The sequence below is a fragment of the Archocentrus centrarchus genome, chromosome 12 (genome assembly GCF_007364275.1).
Source record: "Archocentrus centrarchus isolate MPI-CPG fArcCen1 chromosome 12, fArcCen1, whole genome shotgun sequence".
NCBI classification, from domain to species: domain Eukaryota; kingdom Metazoa; phylum Chordata; class Actinopteri; order Cichliformes; family Cichlidae; genus Archocentrus; species Archocentrus centrarchus.
This window is the reverse complement of record NC_044357.1, coordinates 21,815,651-21,840,929: the sequence shown is the minus strand read 5'-3', so window position 1 is coordinate 21,840,929 and position 25,279 is coordinate 21,815,651. Positions and strand designations below refer to the sequence as shown.

At 41.2% G+C, this 25,279-nt stretch overlaps 1 protein-coding gene across 1 annotated transcript in view; it reads left to right on the top strand.

Moving 5' to 3' along the window:
- LOC115789007 (voltage-dependent N-type calcium channel subunit alpha-1B-like) overlaps nucleotides 1-25,279 on the top strand; it is a 204,858-nt gene that overhangs the window by 13,272 nt on the left and 166,307 nt on the right. Inside the window, exon 6 of the mRNA XM_030742154.1 lies at nucleotides 3,166-3,305. Within this exon, the coding sequence (XP_030598014.1) occupies nucleotides 3,166-3,305 (140 nt within the window). The remainder of the gene's footprint in view (nucleotides 1-3,165; nucleotides 3,306-25,279) is intronic.

The following is a 25,279-nucleotide window of genomic DNA, read 5'->3' as shown; positions in this document are numbered from 1 at the left end:
TTGATGGTCACGATGCTAACTCAGCAGTGAAGATGTTACAGCTCGGAAAATAAAAAGGTAGCGTTCAGCGTACGAGGAAGCGATTAGAGTGGTTCCACAAAGAAGAAAAACAAGCTTCCTCTCTCTGCCTCCTCCACCTCGAGGATGTAATGCAATAAGATGCCTTTTAATTAGAACAAGGGATCAGCTTTTTTCTTTTTTTTCTTTTTTTTTTTTTTGAAGCTTTGTCAATAGACCAGCAGGCATGCTGTAAGTGGAGGTGATGATAGAAGCTATTCAGTGAGAGCACTTCACATCCATTGCAGGGCTTTAATGCCATGATCCTCAAAGGATTCTTCTGCTGTTTTTGGGAGCAGTTTTTATAATTCCAGGAATTCCTCCAGCCATGTCATTACATAAGAATTTCATTTTCTTTGTGTATGATTATTATCCTTTTATAGGGCACTGAAATTATAATAATTAATATTGCAGGATATTTTAGCTGTTTCTGGCCAGAGGCAACTAATTTGTTTCCCAGCCATAAAAAAAAAAAAAACAACCTGTTTTTATTCCACCACCTCAGTAACTCTTATCCAACATATCTATATCGTGTGGTGCTCGCTGTTCTCGCTCGGGGGTATAGAAAAGGTCACACTTCTTATAGTGCACAGGCCTGTCACACTGCTTTTATGTGATTATTTATATTGGAGGCTGGGTGAGACTGGGGGTTGGGGGCACGGTCTGTCAGGTTGTAGCATGCTGGGAGCAAGAGAGGAAAAACCGAGGAGGGAGAGAAAGTGGAGTGTAGGCGTGAGATATCCACTGCTCGTGCCCTGTGCATCGCTTCAGGCTCTTGGAGATATTAATGGGGAGGCAAAGGCAAAAGTGTGGTGTCACGCAGGCCAGATCTAGCTCTTTTACTTACAGCAAAGCCCGGGGTTAACACAGCCACATAGTGCAAATTATTCAGTGGTGACTCAAAGCTTATTGTTTGACATGGTTAGGCCAAATGTTGCCATATGAGGACCAACATTTGGCCCGTGTCAGAGCGTGTTCCCATCCTAGGCATCTGTTACAGCCAGTCTACCAGATGCTGCTGGTGCTGTGGAGATATGCACAAGGTGCAGCAGCCACACAGTACGCCAGTTCTCTTCTGAAGTTAAGAGCTCCGTTTTGTGCCCTGTTGGCACAGTTTGGATTGCTTTGTTTTAACTTGCTGATTCGTTTCCTCTTCATTCACCTTGCACTTAGACATATTTCGTGAACATAAAAGGCTAAACTCTACATGTTTACATGTGATATCAAGGTGTTATTTACAAGCATTTGTAACTGACCACTTGGAGGTGAAACCAGCATGACTATGGCCATAACCCAGCAAGTCATGACCTTGTATATAGCTGTGAGATTCCAGCAGCTTTGACAGACTGGCTGTATTTGATGCCCAGGAAATAAGAATGGGTTGTCACGCCAGGGGGGCACTAAAATGCCTTTCCATTTGCTCTAAATCATTCTGACCCTTGGCCCTACTTGTTGGTTCAAACTGACCTTTTGTCCCTTCTAACTAACCAAATGTCCCCCTCCAGTTGTTGTAATTGCTGCTGCCTGCCAGTTCCATGCTTCATTTTTGTGCCCCTGTAGTTGCTCCAAGCACCCATTTGGCTGCTCTCAATGCCTCTCTGACCAACCCAAATGGTCCTGTGTTTTGGCACTTCTGGTTGACTCCTTCAAAATTTGGACTTATTTGCTTATATTTTCCCATGACACATGACCAGAGCATTTGAACAATCCAGGCTCCCTTCTGGTTGGTTTATCCCTGGAAGTTTCAAAAGCTATGCTAGTGCCTAACTAACCTCCTGGTGAGTTCCCACTCAAAGACAGTTTATAAAAAATTGATGTAGCTTGTAAGTCTTTAATGTGAGGCCAATACAAAGTGTCTTGTACCTGTATTTTGTCTTATGGTCAGCAGTGTAGAGCTTCCCTGGTTGCAAATGAGGTCCATTTGTATATGTATCTATGGAAAAATTACTTAATTGCTTCCTTCATGATCCATGACTCCAGTAAACTATAGTTACAAGTCTTAGCCAATACAGCAGGATGTTTCTTTTTGTAAATTTTGGTCACATTTAGGAAAATAGGCAATGAACACGGCTATGCTTTAAGGCACAAGTCCGTACTGTATCAGAGTCCAGTGTCCTTAGTTTCTCGGTGAGATCTGCTCCTTTCTCATCACCTCTGTCTGGCTCCAATCACCATGCAAACTATTTGATGACTTTATTGTGGCTACATCCATCTTTTATATACAGTCTACAGTTAGGACCCTAAGAAGCTGCCATTTATTTGCCTTCTATTTTCCACAGACACATGATAAGGGCAAATGAACAGCCCATGCTCCTTTTAGTTGGATCAGATTCTTTACTAAGAGACCCAAATGCTACACAGGTACCTTAAATAGCTTTCTGGTCAGTCCCCGCCTCACCTTTTCCTCTTTCCGGTTCTTATGCCAATCCAAAAGCCGCCCACATAATTGCATCAACATTTCCCTTGCTTGTCACACAAGAAATGGCCAAGTGCCTTTGTTGTTGCGGCCCTATCAGGCTAAGTACCTCAAATGCCTCTCTGGTCAGCCTAAGTGGCCATTTCTTAGACCAAGATACTCTACCTGACCACTCGTTTTGGTTTTGTTACCTCACTGGAGAGCCAGAAAGGCCCTCTATTCCATTTCAAGTGCCCTATTGCGTGGCCTCAGCAGAGGTTGCCCTTTTTTTTAGGAGTCACACAGCGTTGACGATATCTAATGTGACATTTTGACAGAATACATAGCTTTTTTGAATTTTTGTTTGCACATGTAGTTGTCTGCATTCAGTTGAAGCTACTTTATTTGTTTGAATGCATTAAATGCATGTGCCTGGGGCTCCATTAATTTACCATTCCCCATATGATCATCCTGCGTTTGTGGATATTTGTTTTCCCAGTATTTACTTTCTTTTCATCCATAAGAGAGTGCTTCACTTCCTGCACTTCTGCTCATGCTGGTGCAAGAAGTGAAAGGGGCCATGTTTCTTTCTCTCTTTTATTTACCCCCTTCTCTTCGGCTTAATGCTTCAGTAAACACTCTCCTACTTCTAACAAAAAGAATATTCTTCTCCCCATCTCATCCCCTCTCCAATTCTCTCTGTCTTTCTGCAGGATGACACAGAGCCCTACTTTATTGGAATATTCTGTTTTGAGGCCGCCATTAAGATCATCGCCCTGGGCTTCGCATTTCACAAAGGCTCCTACCTCCGCAATGGCTGGAATGTAATGGACTTCGTGGTCGTCCTCACCGGGTGAGTCCCTCGCCCGTTGGGTGTCAGCTGAAGATGGAAACATTGTGATAAGAGTGGTTTCTTTTGTGTGTATCTGTGAGCACCCTGAGCGGGAGTGTAGTGGAATCACCTCCTTCCAGTTAGAGCATCTGCCCACGAGCGTGTATGTTATTCAACGAGCCTGTAAAAGAAGTGAAAGGAGCGCAGTGTGAGCATTTGCTGCTTTTAGTTTCTGTCCTTGAGTTTAACACTGTTCCTGGGCAACACCGTATGGATGCCCTGTCCTCAGAGAGTGGCTTCTGTCTATGTTGCAACAATTTGAGGTGGCCTTTTTTGACATGGGAATTTAGGTGATAGGTGACATTAGTGTCTGCATATAAAAAAGTGTCTGCACTGCAAGTTGTTGGAGTACAGAGAGCTCTGTGACGTGTGCTTTTATAGTTGAAAGCTGTGTTTTTCTTTCCTTTTTGAGCAGCTCTTGGTGGCTTCTCGGCAGGGAAGCTGTTGAGACTCTGGGCCTTTGCAGGGATGCAATAGCCTGTGTTTCTTATCATCAGAGGGCAGTCATGAAAAGTCAGTGAAAGTGAACACGGACAAGCCAATAGTTCTGAGTAGTTAGTGCTAGGATTTCAAAGCTTCGGGCAGCACAGTGCTCCCTTTAATGGCAGAGGGCCTACACCATAACATCGGAAGAGGGTGTGAGGATATTAACATGTTTTTAAGCGAGAAACATTTCAGTGTTAAAACTTTCATTTCCTCCTGCATTTCTTTAACTTCAGGTTTACATGTCACACTATACAGGTAAGTTTTCATCTCAGGCACAGAAGCCCCACCCACCTAATGTTCAGATTTTTTTGTGTATGAGGGGGCAACTAATCAAAAGAAAGTTGGCTTAAAGGGAGGAAGAAGAGCTAAAACAGCTTATTGCACCAAGGCTGAACAATGTGAATAATGCAGAGCTGCATAAATAGAGTCCATGAATAAAAATGTTCTTTGGAGCTGGAAATGAGCAAAATAAATCACCTTGAATGTCATAACCACCTTCCTGGTTATGGAGTATAAGAAAAGCCACAAACTGGTACAGTTGCCACTCGGGCAACTGAAAAATGTTGATCTGCTTCTCAGGTTGACAATAATTCAGCCCCTTCCCCTCTTTTTTTCCATCTCAGTGCCAAAACCTTTTGTGTTCTGATGAAACACATTTTAATACTTGAAGTTTTGCTGTATGATTCCATTTAAAAGGGAGTTGGGTCCCATCTTTCAATGGCAGATTGGGAATGTTGTAAAAAAGTGCATCTCTACCACAGGGAAAGCCAGATTTTCTGTTTTTCGTGCGTATTTACCCAGTGTTGTGCACTCTGAGATAACATGTTAGCTCATGCTTGGAAAGCCCCAGTTCAGTATTGCTACTGGACTGTATATAAAAGATGGATGTAGCCATTGTGACTTCAGACATTGTTCTGTGAAGTCTCCATCAGTTTTTAGCATTGTGGCCATCAGCATCATTTTTTAAAGCCAGATCTGACTATATTTGGATGAGATGTCGAGCGGTAATTTCATGGATCGCAAACCTGGAGTGACTCACTTTTGGAACCTGCTTTAAGTGGCCATTGAAGGAGCTGCAGTTTTTCAAACCTGGAGGTTGCTCTTTCATACTGATCCATATTGACTGGGTTACTAATAGTTCCCTGCAGGGAAGAAATATTCAGTATCAATACAATGTGCCCAACCGACAGTCAGACGATATTAGAAATGTGCTGATAAATGCCTGTTTTGCTTTAATAAATGCATGTCTGGCATTCGTCCTGTGTGAGTGTTTGATTGGACTGCTGCGATAGCTAATAGCTTTTTCAAAATGTCAATAAAAAAAAAAAATCGAGATGGATTTTAAATGGCAACCAGAACAGGACCATAAGTGTTGACAGGTGATTACAAAAGCACACCAGCTGGAATCAATGCAAGTAAGGAAGGCTCAAATTACAGATTTACAGTATTTGAAATGACATTTCATGCTCCTCACTGAGAGGGGTGGTGCTTAAGCTCAAAACAGTTCTACTTTTTCATTTTTTTATGCAATAATGAGCACATTTCAGAGGTGCCATTTCTTTTCCTTTTAATTGGCATAGAAGCAGGAAAATTGTTAGAATCTTTGATTGCGGTTATTCTTTCCCTGCTTTACTTCTTGAGGTGAAGAATTTCTGTTAAAAGATCAGAGTGAGCAGACAGAGGCATGTTGCATGAAACAAAACCCCCCCCCACTTGAATCCAGCTGTGTTCATGCAGAAGTGCATGAACACAGCTGGATTCTCACTTGTTCTGTCACATCTGGAGACCTGTCTGGTCATCTGGTCAAGTGCTGCTACAGAATGGAGCAGCCAGACTAGTTCATCGTTCTTTCTTCTTTGCTGATGTGTGTGAAATGACTCTCCTGGCTTACTGTGGAAGACAAATCAAAGGCAAGTCCTCTGCTGTCAATGAAAAGTTTTATGTGGAACAATAGACTGCACTGCTTTTGTGTGCATTTATTTGTTTTTGACATATGGCGGGTTGAGTGAGTAGGTCAGGTGGTTATAACTTGTCCCTGAATTAATCTGTGCTGTGCTGAGATTGTTCTGTCTAGAACAGGTTATGACACAATATAGAAATTGATAAACTTGTAAGTACAGATTTATCAAGTCTGAGAACTACAAAACAATCAATAGTCTGTTGTTTACGATGCATCAAAATCAACTTTTTATTTGAAGGGTTTTTCCTCCCTCCAGAAACTAAAGCTAGAGAAATGGCTCTTCAGGTTTGTCTACCCGTTGCTGACACAGCTGGATACAAATGAACCATTATGTTGTGATGTGTGCGTCTCTGTTTGGTTGCCAAGCAACCTCAGTAGATAATGTGCTTCGATGTAATCAGGGGTTTCTGTGTGTGTGCTTGTGTGTTACACGCTGTTTGTTTTCTGCTCTGCTCGGCACGCCCCTGCGGGATCGAGAGGCGGGCGATGAAGGTGTCCGGACTGAGCCCATCAATCTGAAATCAATCAGATCACCTCTGGATGGCTCGCTGGGTCACAGGAGGAGCAATGGGAGGAATGATCCTAATGGCAAATGATGGAAGATTTTGACCACATGTCCTCAGATATTCACCCCTCCTAGATTCATTTAAGAGGATTAGGTGGATTTTACTGCTCACCTGGGTGTTAAAAAAACCCTCTGTTTTTCTCTGTGTTATCAACAGAGGGAAGAAAAGTGATCATAATCACATAATCGTACAATCCTCTGCTTGATCAGCTTAAAAATGCTGTTCTACATTTTTGCATATGAATATTATATTGATCTTCTAAGATAGTCTTGGCCTAAAGTGACACTGATTAAGTCAACTGAGCCGCTGTCTGGTGCTGACATCGGGTGATCTGATGATCAGTTTGTAGCCAAAGCTTGACTTTGTGGCCTACATTAACTGATGCTCTTCACAACTTTTTTTCTTTACGGTTACTTTTACATAACTTTAACAACTGTCAAACTCCCAGTCAGGTGCCTCCCACATGACTACAATATACCACACTCACACTGTCATGTCATGGTTTCATTTCCCCCCTTGGTGCCTTTTGCTTGTGCAGATTTGAACATGGTGATCACACTCAGGTGCAGACTGCAGCAAGACCCTTTGGTGGAGGTGGTCTCAGTCAGGTTTCCTGGTTTGAATTTGAACTTACCCAACCACCAGGTGTGTACTGCAGGTTTGAGCTAAATGCCTTCCATTGGCCACATATGCTTTGCATTCTGGGACATGTCAGGATACCACAGACGTGCAGAGTGACGGCAGTCAGTCCGAGTCAGACCGCAGTTGTTTGGAGACAGGTTGCCTCCCACGAGACAACCTGTGCAATTGCTTTGTGATCGAAAGCAGTTGCCATTAGGTTGAGGGTGTTGCATGCTCAAGGAAACCTTTATCCCACCTATCCCACACGGTGACATCGACTGTTTGAATATTTCTTTTGTAAATTTATTAGAAAACATCATATCCTACATCACAGACATTAAATTGGAGCAGTTTTGCTATCGAGACTATAATGTAGACTACATCTTACTGAACAGACATGAGATTTTGGCTTTAGATTGTGGTACTCAGAGTGGGTGTAAAATTGTGTTTTTCATTCCTGAAAAATTTCTCGTGGCTGGCTTCTGTATGTATGAAGGCTCAAAAATGCTGGAAAAAATAAGGCAAATTAAAAAGTGTCAAGATTTGTCCCAACCCCATATCCTTATACAGAGGTGGGAAGTAACGAAGTACAAATACTTCGTTACTGTACTTAAGTAGATTTTTTAGGTATCTGTACTTTACTTGAGTATTTATTTTTCTGACTACTTTTTACTTTTACTCCCTACATTTTTACACAAGTATCGGTACTTTCTACTTCTTACATTTTCAAAACAGACTCGTTACTTTTTAACACGTCAGGGAGAAGTTTGCGTTTCCGGTCAGTGCGCCGTCAGTCATCAAGCGATCTGAGCCTAAACGGAGGAATAATAACACATAAGAGACAATCGTACTGGCGTATCCTCCATCATCGGGGCTTATCGGGTACAAAGGGATTAAATACACAAACCCATATAATTAATGTCTCATTTATAGCGCTATAATCAGGGGTCACAGCGGGCCGGACCGAATCCGTAAGTTATGCTCGCGGGACATAAACAGCTTAGCTAGCGCTACTGAAGAGGAGCGAGCATGAAGGGAGTAACGTGTGGCAGGTAAATGCAACGTTTCTAAATGCTCAACAAATATCAGCAAACACACAAAGTGTGTGCGGTTTGTCACACAGTGTGTCTGCTAGCTAAAAGAAGAGCTGCTGTATTTCAGGGAGAGCAAAGAGAGAGAAGTTCACTCAGAGATGGAGAAAGAGGACAGAAGAGGAAGAAGAGAGGTTAGAATTAAAGGTAAGGACTGGAAAATAAACTGAAGTATGCTGACTTTGTGTTATTCAAAGATTGGATGAAAATACTGCAGTTTAGTACGTAATAAACAGGTTATCTTGTTGTACTGTATTTACAGTAAAGCTCTGTGTTGGTGCACTTTGTGTTGATGGTCAGAGTTACAGGTTACATCAGTGCAGCAGAGATGAGTTTGAATCAAAGCTGCTGATGCTGAGATTCATTCACTGAGTCCAACATTTCTACAGCCTGTATGCTGTCAGTGTAGGGGATGGAGATCAGCTCAGATAGCTGTGAAATACTGGGTTACATCTTTGTGAGTTCACTTCATCCACACAGAGCAGTAAACCTCAGAGCAGCAGCAGCAGCAGGTCAGCTGATCACAGCCTGCACACCAACATCATTTACTGGAGCTCACAATAGAAAGTTGTGATTCTTCTCCCCATGCAGAGCCACTACATCTGATCTTAGGGTTCCTCCAGCTTCTGAATCCCACTGTAACCCCTGAGTATCCTCATGTTGGTGTTTAGGTGGAGGCACAGTCACCCTCTACTGTGGAGGACACAGAGAACAGAGCTGTGTTTAAATTCCCTTTAACAGTTTGTGTCCTATGTAACAGATTCAAGCTGAGTGCATTCATTAGAATTAAAATTTAGATTGGAATAACGTTTGTGTTCTCATGTATTATTTTATATTATTACAATAATATATAATAAGGTTCAGTTAGCTTTACACAAAAATAGCAGGTAGAAACGTCCTCCAAAGAGCTACTTTTACTTTCTTACTTTGAGTAAATTTCAGAGCCTGTACTTTTTTACTTTTACTTAAGTAGAGAAGTTGAACCAGTACTTCGACTTTTACCAAAGTATTTTTTAACACAAGTACATGTACTTCTACTTAAGTACAGAATGTTAGTACTTTTGCCACCTCTGTCCTTATATGAATGTAACATTTTGCATGGCTTCAAAAAATACACTAAAGTTATTGTACATAAAAAAAAACAAACAAACAAACAAACATCTAACTGCTTGATACTGACTGTTTGTGTGTATCTGGAAATATTAGGGTTACATAAATCTAGCTACTATGAGAGCTGCAACTTAAAATTGCATTTTTAATATCACTGATTTATACGTGTTACTGACATGTATTTTTGCAGAGTATTTTAGTGATGAAAGGATAATAAAATGAAAATAATTTATGTAGCAAGAAGCGAATGTAACGCTGCTTCATTTGGATTCTGATGATGGTTGCATGAATGATTGATATAACAAGTATATTACAAATATCAGGCAATCAATCAAAAGTGACTGGTCATAGTTTCTATTGATCTTGGTCTGAACTCTCATGTTGCTTATGTAGGACGTGGCTGTGGCTCTACAACAGGATAGGAGAAATAAGTAATTCTTTTTTTTTTTTTTTAATTAAAATATTTTCAGTCATGCTCTATTAATCATCTTATATCAATAAGCCAATAGCTTATTTTCCCACATTTCCACTTTGCTGAGAGTCAGTGTTTGTTCTCTGCCAGTTGTACAGTTCCAGTGCTTCGTCCTCAGGCTAATTATGTTGATACAGCCATCCGATCCTAATGAGAGGGTCTAAATGATAGTGTAGCTGAAGGCAGTGGCAGACCTTTAATCTGTCCTGATCAGGCATTAGGAGCTCCTAATAAGAGAATAAATCTGCCTGTGTTGCCACAGGCTTAATCAATATAACACTGAGCCCTGATGAGGAGCCAGACACGAACCCTCACACGCTGAGCACAACAGCGTTTCTTTCTTTTCTGGAGCATTATAACATTTGCCATTATGAAGCTCTTTATTCACAGAAACAAGGGAATCAATGGCTTGAAGTAAAAACTATAAAAATACAAATGCAACATCTTTCGTGCATTTATTTTTCATGCCACATTATATGACTGCAGCTTAACCCCTAGGTGACCAAGCTATTAGCGATTAAAATGTCAGAGTGGAGGCATATATGACCCCATCATATTTTTACCGGAATATTTTTGTGCTAACAAAATCACAGGCTATTGGCACACCGGATGCTGGCGTGCGTGTCTGAGCTGTTGCTGCAGCCTCTCATGTCCACGAGAACACCATCTGTATGTTTTTGGTGGTGATGAGGTGCTCCACCCTGTGCTTGTACCATTACTGTGGCAGCATCTCACCCTGCATCTGTTTGAGCAGGGCAATGCCCAGCCTCACACTGCCAGAGTAGAACAGGCCTTTCTGGATCGGGAGCATATCCAGACTCTTCCTTGGTCAGCATTATTACTCCTGATATGTCTTCTGTTGAACATGCCTGGGACTTTCTGAGTCAGCGTGTTCTTCAGAGGCAGCTGAAACCCATGACCATTGCACAGCTGCAGGCTGCATTCATCCAGCAATGGAGAGCAGTTCCTCCAAAACGGATCCGGACACTTGTGCAGTCAATGCACAAGTGGGTGACAGCCTGCATCATGTCCAGAGGAGGCCATACCTCACACCTCATGTGTGGTATGCACATATATTATAGTGTTGGCTGTTTAAAATTGAGCTTTTGTTGAATAGTCCATTTTGTTTGGAGTGTGCACGTTCTCCCTGAGCCTGGACGGGTTCTTTTTGGGTACTCTGGCTTCTTCAAACAGGAGACATGTTTTTTAGATTAATCGGCAGCTCTAAATTGAACATAGGTGTGAATGTGAATGTGAAAGCCCTACAACAGATTGCTGACCTGTCCACTGTGTGCTAAACCTCATGCCCTATGACAGCTGGGAGAGACTTGGATAAGTGGAAGTAAATGGATAGATGAAACTTTTTTTTTTTAACAGAAACACTCAAAATCAAGGCTTCTGCCACAGGAAATCGGGCTACTTTCAGTTTGTTAGCCATGGTTTGTTACAAAACATCAATTACGATAAAGAGAGGCTGAGAACACCTTTGACAGGTCACCAGTCTAACACAGAGAGACAGACAATCATTCACACCTACGGGCAATTCAGTATCTCCTAACCCTTAAATGCATGTTTTTGGACTGTGGGGAGACGCTGGAGCACTCAGTGAGAACCCATGCAAGCATGAGGAGAACATATGAAATCCACACAGAAAGAGCCTGGTCAGATGGTGGATTCAAACCCAGGACCTTCTTACTGTGAGGCAGCAGTGCTAACCACTATGCCACCGTGCTGCCCGACATTCAGAATCTGCCTTGAAAACTGAAACGATAAATTAAAGAAGAATAGATAAAAAAGAATGCATACTTTATAAATGAAATATCTACATCTAATATGTGTAAAATATTACGTACTGTAGGTACAGTTGGTACTATAATTAACCACTGTTATAAGAATGAAAAATATTGCAGATTTGTGTCAATGAAACTAATTTGTGATGCTTATTAGGTTTTAAATTTGGGGTAAAACAACTGAACAAACTCATGAAACCAGGATAATACACCCAAAATATTATTTGTGTATAATTTGTGAGTATTTGTGTATTATGCATACTTGTATGTGACCACTGAATCACATTAAAACTAATTTAATATTCACATTTTCATTGCTGTTGGTATTTTGAGGGTTCACTGTGTTAGATGACTAACAAGACAATGTATTGTGTGCATGAATGCTGCAGTTACTGGTTTAGTTAGTTAGGTAGATAAAGGTTAAACCTGAGCTCTTGACCCCTGATAGACCTCTCTGTGGGACTGGATCCCTGTCCTCTGTCCAAACTGGGGGCATTCCCTCTTTGATAACCAGTCACTGTTATTGATTAAAGCCTCACGTGGCCTTTTAGTGCCTGTGTGGACGCTATGGCAACTGCAGTCTAAGGCTCTGGAAACAATAATCCCACTCTGATCTCCAGGGAGACAATGCCAGACCAGTTGTTTTCATTTATTTATCTGAATATTTGATTCACGAGTCCCCCGCCGTAAGTGGTCGGGGGCGAGAATCGGAGCTTGTGTCGACTTCAAAGTTGTGATATCCTTTCATGTGCTTCTCAGGCAATGGGCTAACACAATGGGAGGCTTCAAAGTATAGCAGCAGAGACTACAGAGGATGGGTCACTTTAGCTTATGCCCTGCAACCAACAGCATGAATAAATGTTGCCTTTGAACGCCAGCCAAAGTGCTGCCGTCTGATCTCGTAGGTCTTTCAGTCATGGACTTGTTGAAGTTACATGTGTGCTTTGTATGGGCCGGTTTGTGTCTTTGTGTTTGGTTTTTATGCATCTGCTGTGCATTACTGCAGCTGAGGTCTGAGGTTACGTCCAGGGTTAAATAGCACTGTGTTAGATTTGACTTCTGATATCAAAGCCAGTCAGTACAGTTTTAGAGATGACTCGGCTCTGGTCATGGCAGAGTTAGTTTGTCAGCCCACCATATTAATATAAATTAGCTCAGCTACCTAATATACTCTCATATACACCCCATGTTTTAGAATTGATTTTAAGATTCTCCTCATCCCAGCACATCTAGGTCTGGCCACCAAGCTGCAGAGCAGAAATGTTCACCACATACGAGTTAGTTTACACGCTTGGATCCTCAGGTGCAGCTCCAGAGTCAAGGCTTGACTCTAAAGGTGACCGTGCTTTTGCCATCTGGGACCCTCAACTTTGGAGTGACTTTCCTGAAGAGATAATGCCTCCAAAACTCAGTGGCGTCCTTCAGATCACTGCTAAAAACATGTTTTTGTAGCCCTGCTTTTTTGTTATGCTGTCGCTTTTTAATAATTTTTTTTACAGTGTAATTTTTCAATCTTCTTGAATATTTTTTCTGTTACAATCACTGAGACCTTGACATCATTTCATATTTGTGGCATTTCGGTCATCACCGTAGCCAGAAGCTAAAACATAGCACTCAGTCATATTTATCAATGAGAGGATGGGGAGCTAAATTATCAGCTAGCTTTGTGAGCATTTGCAGGGCATCTGCAGACTGTATCAGTGCATGCTGCAGGTGCAGACAGCTGCTTATTAGATGCAAAAATGTAAAGTGCCGTCTCTCCAGATCTAAAACTCAGACTGCTTTTTTTTGCAGAAGATCCGAAAATACAAAACACAGAATACAAAACCAGAATCTCAATGTGGTCTGCTGGAACAAGTCACATGAAGGGGTTTGAAACACTTGGGAAGGAATCCCAAGACTGCATTATGTGTGGCTGATAGTTGGTGTCGTAGGACTTCCTTTGCTCCTTTCTCAAACCATCTGCCTTCTCTGTCCTTCTCGGGGATGCTAATGTTCACATTCACATTTTGAACAGAAACGAGGGACCGTTTGAGAGAGGAGTCAAAGAGGACATGTCTCCCCACAACATGTTTGTGGCAGCGTTTAGCTTTAAAGAACTTCCACGGCTGTAGACTCCGGGCTGGGGTAGGTTGTTTACACACTCATGGACATTACAAATTGTTAGCACACTCCTCTCTTTTGATCACACTTTGATCTTGGAGCTGCTGTTCTTGAATCTTGGATCCTTATGTCAATATGATCAGACTGACAGATGTGGTCAGGGTCCTAGCAGCTGTGAGCCTGAATTGATTTTTGTGTATATGTGTGTGTGTGTGTGGCAGGCTTGTCTGTCCTTTTCAGTGCCTTCTAGCCAGTTAGTGGACTCTTCAGTGAGTGCTCTGCTGAACACTGTGTGTTCTCAGGGGCCGGCTGAGTGCTGTTGATGCCATGTTGTAGCAGGCTGTTTCCAGCCCTGCTCTGTCTGTTGGTGGCCACATAAGAGCTCCGAGCAGCAGGTGGGAACGCTGTTGACTTCTTCCTCTTCCCACTCACGTTCACATGGATGGGGTTAGGAATACAAAGTGAAGTAGAGCTGCAACTAACAATGCTTTCATTATTTATTAAACTGTGTGTATTTATTCAATCCACTCCTTGAGCACATAGTCTATACAATGTTAGGAAAGTAGGGAAAATGACTCCTCCTCAGAATCAGCTGTTTTTTTAATTTGCTGTAGCATATTTAATAAAGTCGTACAAAGGTTTTTACCTTCATGCTATGAATATTTTCTGTGTTCCAGGCCCTCAAAGTACACCTTTTCCAGCATGTTTGAGACCTGATAAGTGCTGGAGACAGCTGCAGGAAATTTCACATTGCAGCTCTGTTAAAAACTGCAATGAAACCAACCCTCACTCACTCACTGTTGACAAAATCTGATGCAGAAGGAATCACAACTTGAAGATGAGCCTGGTATCAAAATATAGGTAAAAAGGAGACTTTTCAGATGCTGTAACAGCCACCCACCCCACATGGTGACCCTTTATAGGTTACCCAAAATGCACTTTTTGGGCTTTTTTCCAGGGAATTTTAAGACAACATTTAAAACATGAAGGGCACTGTTGGTTGTTTCTGTTACTCTACTACAGAGATATTAAATTGGTGCAGTTTTGCTACTGAAACTATGACACAGCCCATGATACTGATGCTCAAATTTGGTTGTAGACAAGATAGTGGCACTTGGAGTGGGTGTAAAATGATTTTTGGTTGCAGCTTAAATGTGTTTTTTGACCCTGAAAATGTCATGTCTTTATCTTGTGTACTTATTAAAGGATGAGTGATCAAAAATGCTGGAAAAATATTGTGCAAAAAACCCGACTCCCCCCTTTGTACTGCGGAGGTCTGTAACTCAGGAAATTTTCATAATGTGAAGGTAAAATTTTGCATTCTTTCACTAAAGTAAAAAAATCAGCGGAATCCGAGTTGGTCAGATGGGAACAATATTCAGATTTGGTGGATTTTGTCTCTAAAGATCAGCTCGGTGTCTTTTAAATTGCTTGTTTTGTGCAGTCAAGAATTCAGAAATTCAAATAAAAAAACACAGCCTATTTTATCAATGCACCACCATGAATAAAACATCTGTCTTTATAAAGGACCTGTACCTGAGGATAAAATGAGTCGATAGAAACTTTGTGCTGCATTCATCTCATCCACACCCTTTAGTTTTTTCTCTCTTGCCATTTTGGGGTACTTGCACTAAAAGATTCTGTCTCTTGAATAAGCTGGGATTGGTTTGGTTGTAATTCTAGCTGCTCTCTACAACACCAGGCTGATTTGTTTATTCATTTGTCAATCAATGCCATTCATGCCTAACAAACAGATCACATTACTTTTTTTTTTTTTTTTTTTTGTCTCCAGCTTTAACAATCAACAGTTTATTGTCTAAGTTTCCTCCTGAGCTAAAGTCAGTCTGCAAATTACAGGGTAGGTGGTGCGATCCCCACCTCCTCCTCCTCCTCTCTACGAGTGTGAACTACTACTACACTCAACCCCAAATAGTTCCCAGTGGTTAGGCCTGCACCTTGCATGTAGCTCGCTGCCACTGATGTGTGAATGGGTGTGAAGGGGGAGTGAGAGGCACTTTGTAAAAGTGTCATTTAAATGCAGCTGCACAGTGAGAAACTTCACTGCTGAATTGCAATACAGACCTGACTTCATTTTCCAGCACGAAGCAATAGTTTCTTACTTTAAAATTTTTTTGTGGTACTCTGCTGTATAGAATTAAAACTTTACAATATAATACTGCCAGTGGTTAGTTTACCTTTATACTGTTTTCCAGTGCTCCTATATTGCGCTCCATGAACAGTTTATTTCTCAGCCATGGTGTCCCATCGCCAGAGACAATGTAGAAACTTGTTGTAGCTTTGGGGTCGGAAAAGTGAAGTGTCTTAAATCTGCTCTCTATTCGGCCAGCAGGAGGCAAATCCTGGCTGCAGAAAGACCTTTGTTCTGTGACCTCAGTAAACATTTTCCTGATGAGTTTATGGACTCAGTCACTGGTTTCGAGTCATATTGAATAATGGATGAAGTTCATTTAGTAAATTATGGTCATTTGAGGAGTCAGAAACCAGGACTGTGTGAGGTAGTTTCACTGGCTAATGCTTTGGTTTTCAGTCCACCCCTCGCTCACCACATCCTGTTTCAAGATACATTAACAGTGACAAAAACAGGCCTTCACTACCCAGTGTGTGCTGTCATAAAGCCTACATCCATCTTTTATGCTGTTTATGGCTATTGTTAGCTTAACCTTTTCACATCCACAACAATCCCAGTACAAAGACAAAATAATTTGAATAAAAGTCACAACAGTGTGAGGTGTCAGAATGAAGAAAAGCTCAATGTTTTTAACTTAAATGTTTACATTCCTATCGACGAGTACTGAAAAATGTGGTATTATACTGCAAAATTGTACGGCAGCCTGCTGTTAATAATTTTTCCTCACAGGCAGCTCAGGGCATCACTTTCTACCGCGTTCTCAAAACTGCTGACGTGGCAAGTTCATGCCTTATGAACAATTTCAACCTATATTTTGATGCGGATGTGACACTTGCATGTTTGGACAACCCACTTGACAAATTAACTAGTAAGAGCTCACACCAACCAGCAGGCAAGCCTCAGTTCATAAATATTTATGAGAACAGAAATACAGTAAAGCCAAGGTGACTCAGAACAACAAACACTGTAGGTGTTAAAAAAAAATCCAGCTTGCATCTGCCCCTTTGCTATCATGCCTATTTATGTCTGACTGAGATGGCTGCTAGCTAGATGGCTTCACATGCAGTAGCTCAACCAATTATCATAATGACTTGCATCTGGTCGGTTGCTTGCGAGACGGCCACATTTTGCACCATCAGCTACAGTTGTGACACATAGCCCCAGGTAGAAAGGCACGGGCTCATGATATGGATGCTTTTGAGGAAAAACGTGACTTCACTTCAGTCAGTGGGAGGTTGCTAAGCACAGAGACACACACTATAACACATTAATCACAGATTTGTCGTACTAAGCGATGTGCATAAGATGGGAAGTGCACACTGGCGCTCATGCATGTCTACACACACGAAAACCCACATGATCAAAGTGAATCCTCTCTATTTTTGCACACCAGCACTCAGGCACATGCATTCACACATATGCATGCATGAGTCTGTTCGCTTGGCTGCCAAAGTTCCAGTGAAGCATGGCAGAAAGTGATGATCATCGTTTCCTGTAGGCAGAGGAAGTGCACGACTTCACCACTGATGTGGCAGACTGGCAGGTTTCCCTCTTCACACATGATTCAGCCTGGAGTTAATTGCAAACAACGAGTTGTTGTCTGGCAAACATCGGTGATTTTTACAGGTGCTCCGGCCAAATGAGCCAAAAGAGAAAGTGACAGCTATTTTTTTTTATTTATTTTTTTTCCCAAAGCAACGCTCGGGATGCCAAACAAAATCTTCCAAGACATACTTTTTTTTGGGGTTGCAAATCTCTTTTAAAAATGATTCTTTAATGCGTGAAATTAAAAAACAAGGATTAAAAGGCACATCACAGCTTCACATGATCGTATAGTCAGTGTTCCTGCTTTCCTTAGGAGACAGTCCTGTCAGGAAAAGCCCAAAGCAACTGAGCTTAAAATGAGAGAGAATACAGAAAGGCCCTTACATTTCATAGGTTGATATTAGATATGGTGTTTTTATCCACAGCAGGAGCACAGCTTGAGGCAAGCCTGCAGCAGCAGCTGCACTGACATGTCAGTGACATTTTTTGTTTTGAAATTATGAAAACCAAGTAAGCTGTGAACAGTTTTTTTTTTAAGTCGAGTGTTTTGTTAGTTGCTAATTAATCTTAAGATAATGTTGCCTGTCTTTGTGGTTGTCAGTCAGCCTCAACAATATTTCTGAGATGTACACGATTCTTAAAAATGTCCCTGAAACACAAATCAATGCAGGAGTGACATGCTTTGAAAGTGCAGAAAGTTTTGAACATGGGCTGAAATCTTGCCGAAACACATCTGAGCTATTAAATTCCAGGGGTTAATAAATTTGAATAAATTAATCGGCACTGTGAACAGAAAATGTGTCTGATATCAGACAGATTCATGAACGTGTTCCAGTCTGAGTCTCACATTTGAAACCTGGCAAGTAGTAAAGATGACAGAAGAGTACATTATACTTGTATGTGTGGAGACTCAGCGGGGGTAATGCTGGATGAGAAAAGTTGGCAATAATTATTTGAAAGTGTTACAGAATGCCTAAGAGCCTTGCTGCATCATATTCCTGTATATATATTGCTTGATATTTGTGTTTTCCTCTACATAAATAAAGACAATACCACCACAAACTGCACAAAGATTCACCAGAATCAGAAAATAAAGTGTCTCTACACCTATTAGAGGAGTGTGATATACTACGTGCAGAGCCTAAGGTATGTTGCACTGGAGCCTGACTTGCATGCTTGAACTAGTGTGCAGGTTTCACTCCATTACTTCACTTTCTGATTAAATTAGAAATTAGATTAGAAATTAAAAATTAGAACCCTGGGTTGTTCAACAGTCATTTCCTCCAGGCATTTGGTCATGATTTGGCAAATTTCACTTTTACAAACTGATGATGCTCTATGGCAGCTGGTCTTACATGTTTATGTTAGTATGCATCCTGGATTTTGTGCCTGAATTTTGCATTTTGTGTTGTTTTCCGTACGATTATATTCTCAGTTTAGTCGTTAGGATCCCGAATCTCTTGTTGTTGCTTTTTCTGTAGCCTAGTTTTTATTTGTGATTAAGGTTTTTAATTTTTTGGACTTCTTATTTTACTCAGTCTCTGTTTTGGTTGGTTGGTTTGAGTTTTATTGTTCTTAGTTTATAGCTTTCTGATTCTTAACTAGTTTGTAGTCACATTGATGCCTTGTACTCTCCAGGATCCTCAGTACATTTGTATTTGTTGCCTTTGATTTTGTTTTTCTAGCTTTCCCAGCATCCTTTTTTCCCCCTTCATCTAATAGAGTCTCTGTTTAGGTGCTTCCTGTTTCAGTCATTTGTCTTTGAATTTAGTTTTACTTCCTTGTCTTGTTGTTTTGATTAGTTTCAGCTGTGCTTTGTCCCCAACTGTGTCTCATTCCCTACTCATTCCCTACTCCCAGGCATAAAGTACTCTTTATGCCTGGGAGTATTTAGAGCTTGTGTTCTTACCTGCCTGTTTTTGGGTTCACTTCCTCCAACACATCACAGTATTATAAGCAATGATGGGCAAAGCAAGGCTTCATGTAACACTGAAACATTTGAAGCATTTGTACCAGAATTCTGTTGAGGTTTCGACACCATCTGACACCCATCTCTAAAGTGACGCCTACCGGCCGCTTTTGCTATCATCACATCTTTATAATGTTGTTGTGTGAGTGTTGTACAATCCTGAAGAAAGCTACATATTATGCCAGACTATCAGTAATTATATGAAACATACTGGGAAAAGGCTGCTGTGTTTATTGTGATAACCAAATAGGTTTTGCATATTTGATTGTTGCCGACTTTGCAGGCAGACTTAATGTAGCCCAAAATCTTTGTGGAAGATGTTTTGTCTATAGTGGAATGAAATGTGAATGAATGTAGGCTGAGTCAGCTTCATTTGCCACTTTTCCTTTACAAGCAAACTTGTTGCAGGAAAACATAAGCATTTATTTATTTTTGCCAGGATATAAAGGTGTGGACAATCACCGTACTGTTGCTGCCAATAAACTAGTGGTTAATTTATCTTTGGAACAAACGTGTCAGTGAGGTATCCTACATTGGCATCAACAATTGCAGCAGCAGGTGAGCCACCTGTCTAAACTGAGGTGAAATGCATCAAGCAGATGATATTATTATTACTCCACCCCAACCTAACTGTGTTTGTAGGTAAAAAAAATAAAGTTTGAGCTCATTGAATAAACAAGAAATCCCCACACGGAAACCTGATCTTTATGTTGGATGTGGGTGTTTTTGTGCTTACAAAGGCAAATCTCTCGGGACTGCTGTGAGTTTGTGTGTGTGTGTGTGTGTTTGTGTGTGTATGTGTGTGATGGAAACAGCACTGTTAGTTTGGTATCTAAAGCTGTCTTTTGAATACGTGAATGTGGTTTTGAGTGGTATGAAGAGCATAAAGGTGCTATATAAATGCAGACCACACCTCATTTTTAGTTTCCACAAGTTAAAATCCAAATGATGAATAGACCCCAAATGTATTTTAAATATGATTTAATAATGATTGTCCAACAATTTAGGACCAAAAAAATTAAAGGTGGGGTCTATATTGAACAACAAAACCAAGCCAAGCTTAAAGTGTCCTCTTGTGGTCCTCCAGCAGGGTGAGGGTCAGATTTCACCCTGGAGGCCGGGTTACCAAGGATCACACGGAGACCTTTAAATTCTCAAGCCTGCAGTCAGCAGCACTTAAGAGAATGTCACGTTTATTATGTAGTGCATTTAGGCATGAATGACTTGGCAGCCTGCAGGATATTAACATGACTGTCACCTCTGACACACATCTTACTGTCTTCATCCTGACTTTAAGTGCATCATCATTTGCTGGAGATGCTTCAGCCTCTCAGGTTCAGGAAGAGTGAAGATGTTACGGAATAAAAACATTCAGTTTTAAATGTTAGTATTGTTAAGGAAATATTTACTGCACTTATCCGCCCTGTTCTCCTGCCCCGTGAGTCAGTGAAACGGTTGATAGTTTCTTTGACATTTACAGGCAGCAGCCTACAGCTCATCATACTCCTGTATGTTTGAACTATCTGTTCAGACAAATGTGTGACACGTTCTTATGGACAATTAACATTTTCTTTTCATTCTTACAAAACATGTCAGAATAAGACATCATCATTTTTCCGTTTTATTTTGAAATTACTCACTTTGTTTTATTCATACTTCCTCCCTTTGTTTCCATTTGCCTACAAATTTCTGCCACACCTGTGTCTCATTAGCTAATTACTCACCTAGTATGTATACTTTCAGTTAAATTTTATTTATATAGCACCAAATCACAACAAACAGCCGCCTCAAGGTGCTTTATAGTGTGAGGTAAAGACCCTATAACAATTCCAGAGAAAACACAACAGTCAAAACGACCCTCTATGAGCAGCACTTGGCGATAGTGGGAAGGAAAAACTCCCTTTTAACAGGAAGAACCCTCCAGCAGAACCAGGCTCAGGGAGGGGCAGTCATCTGCCGCGACCGGTTGGGGCTGAGGGGAGAGAGCCAGGACAAAAGACACACTGTGGAAGCTTTTTAGTAACAGCTGAATTCATCGGATTCAAACCCAGACCTCTTAGCTGTGAGGTAACAGTGCTAACCACCGCACCACCATGCTGCCCGTGATTTACCGAGTAAGCACTTGTTTTAATAAATTGCTGCCCATTTCACATTTTTCACAGCACTGTATGCTGTAAATGACCCCACTCAGTCACTTGAAGGTTAATTGACTAGAAGTGAATTCATATAATTACTGTCAGTCTGTTATTTAATTGTATCTTACTGACTTTCTTTCATGCAATCAGAAGAAAACATCTAGTTGTTCTAAATGCATGCAAATGTAATGAGCTTCGTCATGACTGCTGGCAGGAACCGTCTTTGCCATTTACTTGGATTTCTCTCCTAAATCTTATTGCAGCCTTTTACAGTGGTGAATCCACCTCCCCGTGATGTCTCAGATAGAAATGCAAGTGAAGTGAAGCAACCTCAATATTGAATTATCTAACCATATCTTCCTCTAGTCAGCCAGACAGCATCTCCCTGCTCCCTCTGAGTTCACCTGGAGATGCAGCAGCCGCACCACAAAATGGGCCCACTTGGTCGTATTGCCACTGTAATGGATGAATTGTCTCCCCTTGTTTTCTTCCGAGCTAAGCCCTAAAAGGGTTGGAAAGTGGCTTTCTGTGGCGTCTCCTTCTGTTACCAACCTAATGGAGCAAATTGTGGCACAGAGAGCATCTCCTCCTCATTGCCTGCTGCTTCCAGCTGCGGGCCGAGGAGAGGGCGTGGGTGTGTGTGTATGTGTGTGTGGGTTGGGGGATGGGGGGTGGGGTGGGGGCATTGCACTGTGTGGTAAGAGAAACAACAGTCCTCCTCCAGTTTTTCTTCCCTTCTGTCTCATTAAACCTACCAGGAGGATTCTGCCGCTGCCGAAGTGCTTGCCGCCTCCACCTCGCCTCTCTCCGTCTCGCCTCAGTGGAGAGCTGCTCTGTTTGTTCACCCTTCCCGGCCCCCGTTTAGGCTCACTCACTGTGGAATAACTGACAGAGTCACACACAGAGAGGTGTAGGGCACAACAGAGAGGAGGGAAAATGAGGGCGATAAGAGAGGCTGAGACTGGAGTGCTGTAGGATTAGAAATCATGATAAACAGTATACGTAACCTTGTGTATTTCCATGCTGACTGGATTATTTTTGAGCCTCAGTTGTCTTGATTACAACACTTTAATCTTTATTATGTATAGCTGTGTGCAGGCACATGGTCTACTGTCTGTACATGCTGTGATCTTTGGACCTCTTTGCAGGTGTGTGTGTTTTTTATGAATTCACATAAAATATGCTAACTGGAGCTACTCTAAACAGCTACCATGTTGTCTGCAGTGAAGTACAGACAAGCTTTACCTTGGAAGCTCACAGGGGACATGCTTCTTTGCTTTATTTACAAAAGTTTGATGAGAGCAACAGTAGAGTTGCAGTTGCAGGATGTGGTTATGCTCGTTTTATATAAGATTGGTAGCAGGTAAAATACACCAGTGAGGGCACTACACTAAACCGAAGTGTCACAGCAATCAGACAGTTGGGGAATTGTTCCCATCAAAAGTTTAATAATGTGAGTAAAAGGAATGTGCCATCTTTTGCCAAAAGAAAATTCCTATGAGAGAGACCCTCAGTGGTCCGAGTCCTTCTGCGTGCTCCAAAGGCAACGTTGTTTTTCTATTTCACAGCTATGAGGTACACTCATGAGTGCTAAAGTACGACCATATTAGGAAAAAAATTTTGTGACAGAAGGAGTCACGACTAGAATGTGAGTCTGGTATCAATGTGTGGGTAAAAATGAGCCCTTTCATATGCTATAGCTTGTTTTGAGCTTATCCAAATTGCAGTTTAGAAGTTTTATTCAGAAAATTGTCAGGAACATTCAGGGCACCATGGCAGTTTTACTGTTGAATCTATGAGGTATCCCACGATATGATGCTCAAACTGGATTCTAAAAAAATGGGCTGAACAAAAGCAAGATTCTGTCTTTAGTTTGTGACCCTTGGAGTGAATTTAAAGTTGAATTGGTTGCAGTTTTTAACCTAGCTTAAATGTATTTTTTAGCCCTGAAAATGATGGGGATGTACTCATGAAGCTATAAGGGCTTAAAATATGGAAAAAAAAATAAAGCTAATCATCTATCCATCCATCCATCCATCCATCCACCCATCTATCCATCTTCTTCCACTTATCCAATTCAGGGTCACGGGGGCCTGGAGTCTATACCAGGGTGTACCCTGTCTCTCACCCCCTGACAGCTTGCTGGAGCTAGCTAACATTAACACTCCTCCCTCGTGTGCAAATATGTGCATTTGGCATCAAAAAAACAAAGGTCAAAGGTCAAAAGTTTCTGAAGAACAGTACACAAATCAGTGATGTCATCACACACGTGCTGTTAAACAAACTATAACGATGATGATGTTTTTTTTTAGGAAACAATTTTGAGGCTGCTTGAGAGGCCCCTCTAATTAGAGTTTAATACTCTTTGTGGAGTATCAGAAACTCTCCTTCAGGTCTATTGGTCAAGTTAGAAAGTTAGAGTTTACTGTACAGTGTATAGAGAGACAGAGAGAGAGACCCCATGTAATATCCTTAGCCAAGCAGCCAAGTTTATTTTGTCTCATTTATTTTTAAACTGTGTTGCCATTGTTACCATTAACGAGCAGCGATGCTGTTTCACATGCCTTTTGTGTAATTATCCTTTCCAGTATGTCTTCCTTAGGCTCATTAATTCAGTGGCCGTTTTCAGCTTTGCACAACCATAATTGCAGTTTGAGTGCTAATGTTTTCCTGCTGTTAATTTGATGTTCTGTTACACCTAATTATCTCATCTCTTATCTCAGCAAATTGAGCAAACAAGGAAAGCTTTTATCTTTTTGAGCAAAACACAGCATTTTTGGTGCTTTGGCCAAGCCCTATGGATGACATGCATGCTTAATCGTACAATTCACCAAATTACAGTAAGTCAATACTGAGTGTAGAGGGACGGGAGACTAGTTTAGGGCACATGGGTGCAGAGAATTAGTAATTTCCCTTGAGTAATCTGCCAGATGAGTATCTTCTTTTTATTCAGCTGTATGACCAGGCAGGCTCTCTGGCCAAATGTCTACTCAGCAGCGTGGGTGACTGAATAAGCGTGTTAACACTCTGAGAGTGGCAGCAATGCAGGGGATCGATGAGATCTTGGACCCTGTTTGTCCTTCAAAGTTCAAAACCCTGCAGAACCGGAACAGCTAAAACTGTGGATAAATGTGCATCTAAGAAACTCAATCAGTTCTCAAGCTTTTTTTTAAGTTGGAAAAAAAAAAAAACTTTTGAAGTGTTCATATAAGTTAATAAGCCTCTAACTTTGTGTTTGTAACCTTGTTATGTAGCTGCTGGAATGGCATCAATGGTTTGCTGGTTCATTTTTTTGGTAGGTTTACAAAGAGAAGCTTGATTATATCAACATACAATATTTATTTGTAGAAATGTTGCAGGGATTGTGATCCCAGATTCCTATGAGAGCTCATTTATTTAGTGAATTCCAAAAACTTGTCTCCTGGGTTTACCTTCCCATGCAGCTCACCTGTATTCTTGAGTAGCTTTTGAGGGAAAACTAATTTTGCACAAACTCCCAGCAAGGAGGTACGCACAGTGACGGATTAATAATACTCGAGGGATCAACTTCCACATGGGACTATTTATCATTTAGATTATGTTATCTGTATATTTTAAGTGCAGCTTTCACTTCCTGTTTATGTGCTTGGTTAGGTTTAGGAACAGATCATCATTTCAGATAAAATTGACCCCTTCACGATGTTAATGTGTGCTAGAAGCTTCTCTGCCTAATCTAATGTATGATCTGTTGCATGTAAAAGAGTGAGCTTATACAGCAAGAACACAAATGGTAAAGATATGTTAATTTAACAATTATATATTTTGTGAAAGTCTTACCCTTTGTTTTCACTAACCTCCATCAGGGAGGATACTATTGCACAAGTGGAAATTGAGACCCAACATTCACTAGATATTAAGTAAAAGGTCAGAAGGTCACCAGAGTAATCAACCTCTGGGGA